The following is an 8,159-nucleotide window of genomic DNA, read 5'->3' as shown; positions in this document are numbered from 1 at the left end:
GAGATGTAAGCTATAATTTACAAACACAACTCACTATAAACATAGTTTATAGTTTATAACACAACTATTTATATATTACAATAGTAAAAATCAAAATATTTCTTTGACTGACTACCTCCATAGTGATGTTTCTGGACAGAGTCTGATACTCAGTTGAAGCAGGATTATTGTAAGCATCAATATATTGTATCTGTAAACGGATCTGCAGAATAACAAATCCCTCGCCTGGCACTGCTGAACCTGTGGAGGCTTTAGTTGATAGATGAGTGGTTGGCAGTGAAGATGTAGTTGCAGTAGTGACGAATTTAGAGTCTGTTGAGACTGCAGATATTACAGAAGTGGTGATCTGATTACCAGCAGGATTGGATACAGATACTGTAGTGCCTGAGGAGTCAAAAATAGGTATTCTTGATAAATCAGAAAGAGCTCCAGTGGCTGTGATCGATGGGTGAGTAGGAACTGCAGTGCTTGTCTGATTAGTTGGAACTGCAGCAGTTGAGTGACTAGTAAGGGTAATTGTAGCTGATGGATCAGTTGCATCAACAGTGCTTGAAGGAACAGGAGGAACAGTTGTGCTTGATTGAAGAGTAGAGGCTACAGTGGTAAAGGTTCCAGGAGGAATGGTTGTGCTTGAATGTTGATGAGTTTGAACTGCAGGGGGTGTGGAACCAACAGGAAAAGATGTACTTGACGGATCAGCATAGCCTGTGGTGCTTGAAGGATCCCTATTGGCAGTTGTGCTTGATGGATCAACATGGCCTGTGATACTTAAAGGATTCCTATTGGCAGTTGTGCTTGATGGATCAGCATGGCCTGTGGTGCTTGACGGACCATTATTGGCAGCTGTGCTTGATGGATCAGCATGGCCTGTGGTGCTTGAAGGACCATTATTGACAGTTTTGCCGGATAGATCAGAATGGATTGTAATACTTGAAAAACCATTAGGAACTGATGTGCTTCTTTGATTAATATGAACTTCAGTTGTTAAGGGACCAGTGGAAACAGTTATGCTTGTTTGATCAGTACTAATTACAGAGGCTGAAAAGTCAGAAGAAACAGTTTTGCTTGAAAGATGATCAGGAACTTCACTAGTTGATGGATCAGTAGGAACTGCAGTTGTTGAGGAATCAGTAGAGATAGCCGAGGTTATGGAATCAGCATTAGTTGTTGTCATAGGTAAGGGAACTTCAGTGTTGTTCTGAGTACAACCTATGGCACATACCAAAATATAATAAACATGCACATTAAAGCTTACATGTTACTGAACTATTGGTTAACCTCAAATATTTTTCAAAGTAAGCAATCACAAACCTTTTGTTTGTGAAAGAGAAAGAATTTCTTTGCTTGTCTTGAGGTCCTCTAGATGCTCAGATGGTAGAATTGCCAAAGCCTTCTCTAGGCCTGTCAATCTTTTTAAAATGACAAAACAATCTGTTTTTAACTTTTTTCTACATGCTAAGTGAAAACATGATACTGAAAGGGAATCAAATCACTTACATTGCATTGTAGGAGTCACAGCTGAGGTTTGTGGGGATAACCACCAAATCTGATGGACGGAAACTGGCAAGCAGTGCAAAAAGATTGATTTGGAACCACAACTCATAATCACTCTTTTGGAAGAGGGGGAATTTAGGAGCAAGAGCCATCAAAGTTAGGTTCAGCATTGTTTCTCGGACAGCTGTGTTTTCAATCATTGTGATATTGCTCTGAAATAGAGACAAAAAAATCAACATTTGTCATTTCTTATAATCTTAAAAAGCCTGATTTAAGAGTTGCCTTCCCCTCTGACAGCGTGACAGTAAGTTTAATCAAATGAGCTAGATCAGAAATCAAACTGTTCACCTTTGTTGTGATGTAAGTAAAAGTCATAAAGAACTGTTCAAGCTGCCCATCATCTGGAGACATCAGAATAGAGGACAACACCATCCTCATAAGCGTCTCATTCTGAAGTACACCAGTAGATGGATCAAAGATTAATTCTGCTTTTAGTCTTGCTGAGAGGGAATTTAGAACTGTCATCTAAAAAAAAAAAAAGGACAAAATCCAGTCATAAATATTGTCATCCAGAAAGGGAAAATAACTGAAGATAAACTCAATTACCCCATTAATTTTCATCTCCTGTAAATTGGTATATGTGACATGTCTAGAAAATGGGCCAAAGTTGATGGACATCCATGAAGAATCAGTCGTAGAATCCCCTTGGCAGGCTATATAATATAAAATATAGAGGAAAATACACAATTAAACTACTGGTGGACACAAAATAACAGTGTGATAAACTAAAGTATCTCATTACTTTAGTAGGATGAGATGAGTTAAAATAAAACATTTGTTTTTTGAATTTACTGCATATTATCTGTATTCCATTAGTAAAAATTCCAGAATTTACTTAAATTTATTCACAAATACACCCACCAATAACTATTTTATTGGTAACATTTTACAATAAGGTTTCATTAGATAACATTAGTTAACTACTTTAATTAACATGAACTAAGAATGAACAATACGTCTACAGCATTTATTAATCTTATTTAATGTTAATTTTTAACATTAGTTTTAATGCACTGTGAACTAACATGAACAATGAACAGCTGTAATTTTTTAACTAACATTAACAAAGATGAATAAATTCTGTAAAAATATATTGCTCATTGTTATTCCATGTTAGTTAAAGGTGCAATATGTAATATGTTCTGCCCGCTAGAGGTCGCTAGAGGCCTATTCAAAACAAAGGCATAGCTTGATGATGCCAAGTTTGAGCGCGGAATCTTGGGACGTGTGGTCTTCACCTCAACGGCCAGTGGAAAATATTTGGGATAGGACTCGGGAAGAAATCATGTTCATGGATGTGATTATTAACGTTACTGTAGTATGAAGCAGAGCAGGACTGATTGTTTTGGGAGGTGAACGAGGCTGCTGGAGCGATTGCACAACACACGCCGCGAGCAGCAGAACTTCTATTATGCCACAGTCGCCGGTGCTGCTTCCGCTTTTCTGGTCATGAGTATGAGGTAACGCAGCTCTGTTTATCATATTAGATACATTTGAGTGTGTTGAAAATGTTATAACATTACTCTGTGCATTTGTTCGGCGGCTGCTGTGAGACACTTGTTGCACACTGCAGTAAGCTACATCGATTTTAGAATATCATTAATAAATGCTGGATGGCTTGTGTTGATAAATGGCATGCAAATAAAGCTGCATCTGATTATGCTATGTTAGCTACTTGACAAAATAGTGTTTTTCTCTGAAGCATGGTAAAGCATGGTACTCGCAAAAAATCAAGAAAATTGAATTTAAACAATAAGACAAAACGTGTTGAGCTATATAACAATATTTAGTTTTCTGCCTATAAATATATCAAAACGGTTGTTCCCTTGCTTATTAAAAAGTAAATATTAAAGCGTCTTTGGTGTTTCCATGGTTTCTACAAAATAAAAACGATTTACAAATAGTTGCAAACATTTGGGATGTTGTAAGTACTCAAGTGAACAAAATATATAACACTGGCCTAGTGGTTTTTGGATGTTTTACTACAAAATTCTTACATATTGCACATTTAATACATTAACAAAAGTTAACAAATGAAACTTTACTGTAAAGAGTGACCATTTAGGCAATACTAAATTCGCAGAATTCTTCATTAACACAATTAGGATAAAATCTGGATATTAAATAAATATCGTGAAAAATAGATAATACACAAAAACAATTATACTGACATGAAGGATAAAAGAGCAAGACACAAAATCACAAAAAGAGAAACAGCTCATTTTAAAACAAATCTCGCCAACTTGATCTACTGAAGTTTTACTTTTTTAATCCCAACTTTAAAAACAGTAAAAATTTTAATTTGAGTCTGTAGTGTCAACATGTTGGAATAAAATAAATATTAAATATTATTTCATATAGAGATATACCCATTTTACTGTGTTCAAATGCAGAATGACTTCTCTTCAAGACCTACCTGATACATGATTCTGTTTCAGGTATTCCACCAGAACAGCTGTGATCTTCTGCTGTCTCAGTGAGGTCATCTGGTCAAAGATGCTGCTCAGGGCCCCAATGCTACAGAGGAAAGATCCAATTGAAAGGTAAGGATAGTGCCACTTTTGCATAAGTATTTACCACTCACTATACTAGCTTGAAAAAAATGCTCTTATATTTTCATCGATATTGCTATGAATCATGCTTTTTCTGACTTGTGATGCGGCCTGGAATCATCCATGTTTGTTCATCAGGCCAGAGGAGTATTGGCCCCCTGACAGAGCCTGTTTGTTGCCAAGGATTTTCCCTACATTTCTGTCACCTGATGGAGTTTGGGTTACCTGCCACTGTTGCCTCAGGCTTGCTCAGTTGGGGACACTTAATGTTCAGTAATATAATTGATTGGACTGCACTGACACATTTAAATGAAAAGAAAACTTCAACTAAATTAAAAGGAATCATGTTTAGCTACTTGTGACATCACTGTTTTTTGCAGAGTTACTTTATAGACATTCGACTTCATTTCTAAATTTATAAACATTGCATCACAGACACTGTTATTGAACTGAATAGAATCAACAATGAAATGACACAATAATTAAATGAATAATTAAACTATCATCTTCTGTAGAGATGCTTTAAGCTCAATTGAATTCTGCTTATGTCATTAAATATTATTTTCCTGTATATCAAGAGAAAACTGATTTAAAACAATTTATATTGTATAAAAAGCTGTATTAATAAAAGTGACTTGACAGAGCTGTGCAGCATTTCTGGGAGCACTACATGCATACATCACAACTCACTGAACCAGCTTGAGAAGTGACCCCCGCTGCGTTGGAAAGATCAAATGAAAAGGGAAAGGTAAGGAGGATGCCTCTTTAACGCCGCCTCTCCACCGCTCACTAAACCCGCTTAAGACATGACACCCCCCCCCCCCTCCCCCCGGGATTTCAACGGCACCGCCGTGAGACCCGCGTTACGGAGCGCTACGTACATGACGTGGTATGCGTCGCAGTCTGCGTCTGATGCTGCTGTCTGGAGCATCTCTGCGGTCAAGCTGGGCAGGAGAGGAGTCAGTTTCACAGTGAACCAGGAAACCCAGTCGCGGATTTCAAAGTCTCCAAAGTGAAGGCTGATGATGGCGAAGACTCGGTACATCGTGATGTCCCTCACCACAGGATCGATGTCCAAGGCCTAGAGGAAACGACAAACAGACACAAGGCAATATTTCCATCAAACGTTGCGTCACAGAAGCCTTGGGGGAGTTCCCTCGCCACACAGAAAATAACACTGGTTCACGCCCGCCATCTTGGCGAGGAGAACGCACCTGCGGTGTGCTGGTGAGAACTGTCAAGAACACGTCAACCTCCCGGAAAGCGCTGCTGCTGTTGTCCAGACGGTCAAAGACCAAGCCGATCAGGCCTACGTTGTTCAGGGCGCCAGATGTTAGCGTCAGCTGAGCGAGCTGAGGGGCGCTCAGAAGGTCCAGTGCCTCAAACTGCGGGGGAGAAGAAAAGAAACAACAACAACGTTTGTAGAAACAACATGCTTGCCCCAAAAAACAGTAACAGGAACGGCTGCGCTAGCGTGGCGGGCCCCTTACGCTGCCAAAGCCCTCGTTGAGCACGCGCAGGTCTCGGTAATCCACGTAGATGGAGAACTTGCCAAAGCTTTCCTCGAGCCAAGTGCTGAGGCTGCTGGTGTTGGACCCACAGCTCGGCCCTGAAACGATAATGCGCAGGAAAGGCTCGTTTAGGAGAGACAGGTGATGGCAGACACAGAGCAGCGCTGTCTTTCAGCACACAAGATCAAGCAAAGAGCCGCCTCCCCTGGACCTACCCGATGCGTGACTCTGCTTTAGATAGCCCACCAGGACGGGGGCGAGCTGCTGCTGTCTGTGCGAAGCCAACTGGTCAAAGGCGCGGCTCAGAGCCCCAACGCTGCGTTGGAAAGATCAAATGAAAAGGGAAAGGTAAGGAGGATGCCTCTTTAACGCCGCCTCTCCACCGCTCACTAAACCCGCTTAAGACATGACACCCCCCCCCCCTCCCCCCGGGATTTCAACGGCACCGCCGTGAGACCCGCGTTACGGAGCGCTACGTACATGACGTGGTATGCGTCGCAGTCTGCGTCTGATGCTGCTGTCTGGAGCATCTCTGCGGTCAAGCTGGGCAGGAGAGGAGTCAGTTTCACAGTGAACCAGGAAACCCAGTCGCGGATTTCAAAGTCTCCAAAGTGAAGGCTGATGATGGCGAAGACTCGGTACATCGTGATGTCCCTCACCACAGGATCGATGTCCAAGGCCTAGAGGAAACGACAAACAGACACAAGGCAATATTTCCATCAAACGTTGCGTCACAGAAGCCTTGGGGGAGTTCCCTCGCCACACAGAAAATAACACTGGTTCACGCCCGCCATCTTGGCGAGGAGAACGCACCTGCGGTGTGCTGGTGAGAACTGTCAAGAACACGTCAACCTCCCGGAAAGCGCTGCTGCTGTTGTCCAGACGGTCAAAGACCAAGCCGATCAGGCCTACGTTGTTCAGGGCGCCAGATGTTAGCGTCAGCTGAGCGAGCTGAGGGGCGCTCAGAAGGTCCAGTGCCTCAAACTGCGGGGGAGAAGAAAAGAAACAACAACAACGTTTGTAGAAACAACATGCTTGCCCCAAAAAACAGTAACAGGAACGGCTGCGCTAGCGTGGCGGGCCCCTTACGCTGCCAAAGCCCTCGTTGAGCACGCGCAGGTCTCGGTAATCCACGTAGATGGAGAACTTGCCAAAGCTTTCCTCGAGCCAAGTGCTGAGGCTGCTGGTGTTGGACCCACAGCTCGGCCCTGAAACTATAATGCGGAGGAAAGGCTCGTTTAGGAGAGACAGGTGATGGCAGACACAGAGCAGCGCTGTCTTTCAGCACACAAGATCAAGCAAAGAGCCGCCTCCCCTGGACCTACCCGATGCGTGACTCTGCTTTAGATAGCCCACCAGGACGGGGGCGAGCTGCTGCTGTCTGTGCGAAGCCAACTGGTCAAAGGCGCGGCTCAGAGCCCCAACGCTGCGTTGGAAAGATCAAATGAAAAGGGAAAGGTAAGGAGGATGCCTCTTTAACGCCGCCTCTCCACCGCTCACTAAACCCGCTTAAGACATGACACCCCCCCCCCCTCCCCCCGGGTTTTCAACGGCACCGCCGTGAGACCCGCGTTATGGAGCGCTACGTACATGACGTGGTATGCGTCGCAGTCTGCGTCTGATGCTGCTGTCTGGAGCATCTCTGCGGTCAAGCTGGGCAGGAGAGGAGTCAGTTTCACAGTGAACCAGGAAACCCAGTCGCGGATTTCAAAGTTTCCAAAATGAAGGCTGATGATTGCGAAGACTCGGTTCATTATCATGTCCCTCACCACAGGATCGATGTCCAAGGCCTACAGGAAATATGAAACAATCACAAAACAATATTTTCATCACAAAAAAAGTAATTTCCTTCACTATATCTCAGTCTTTATGGCTCTTATGCTGGGTACACACCACAAGATAATCGGATTGATTTTGGGATGATTTCTCTCTTCTGTTATTCCTAAGAAATGTCCTGGTTATCCTGATGGTTCTACAGGTTATCTTATCAGAATTTCCTGTGGTGTGAGGTGTGTTAAGTGTGATTGAATCTGCGTGGATGAACGTCGGAGCCGCCCTGATCGCAAAGTGTAAATATTCACCATGTCTTGATGTGTGGGTGGAAACCCTGAGGACTAATGCGTACACGCTCTGGAGATTATCACGTGAAACAAAACAATATCCAATTATAAAGCGAGCTGACAGAAAACGGAAGCCCACCAGCGAGGTGACAGAAGACCCTGTTCCTGCTGTCTCTACGACTTCACTCAAACCCTTTTCTTTTTTTCTCGTGAATTTTCTGTCAAAACCATTCCAAACACTATCATTGCAATTTCTGCCTGCCTATCGTCCTCCATTTTTATTCTGAAGTTTCGAGAGATTTTGCGAGATTTCCCGTGTTCATAGTCTAGACTCAAGCTGTGATATGTGAAGAGTCTTTGGTCACTGAAACTCTCCTCTTTGCCATGCATTAAGACAATATACACTCACATTCTCTTCCAGGCAGATTTGTAATGTTTCCTGTTGATTGGAACTTCTTAATTATTGCCTTGATGTTGAAAAT

At 42.8% G+C, this 8,159-nt stretch overlaps 1 protein-coding gene across 1 annotated transcript; it reads right to left on the bottom strand.

The window, feature by feature from the left end:
* Window positions 1-1,686: 1,686 nt before the first annotated feature.
* On the bottom strand, window positions 1,687-7,349 carry LOC127511420 (uncharacterized). Its single transcript, XM_051892231.1, has 13 exons — window positions 7,208-7,349; window positions 6,943-7,043; window positions 6,707-6,825; window positions 6,431-6,601; window positions 6,098-6,297; window positions 5,833-5,933; window positions 5,597-5,715; window positions 5,321-5,491; window positions 4,988-5,187; window positions 3,971-4,071; window positions 2,101-2,207; window positions 1,836-2,019; window positions 1,687-1,706 (listed from the first exon to the last, which is right to left on the bottom strand). The coding sequence occupies exons 1-13, from the start codon at window positions 7,255-7,257 to the stop codon at window positions 1,687-1,689; spliced, it is 1,644 nt and encodes a 547-aa protein (XP_051748191.1). The 5' UTR covers window positions 7,258-7,349.
* Between the last annotated feature and the right edge of the window lie 810 nt (window positions 7,350-8,159).

The sequence above is a fragment of the Ctenopharyngodon idella genome, chromosome 1 (assembly GCF_019924925.1).
Source record: "Ctenopharyngodon idella isolate HZGC_01 chromosome 1, HZGC01, whole genome shotgun sequence".
Taxonomy (NCBI): Eukaryota; Metazoa; Chordata; class Actinopteri; order Cypriniformes; family Xenocyprididae; genus Ctenopharyngodon; species Ctenopharyngodon idella.
Note: the sequence above shows the minus strand (reverse complement) of the source record. Positions and strands in the feature narration are given on the sequence as shown.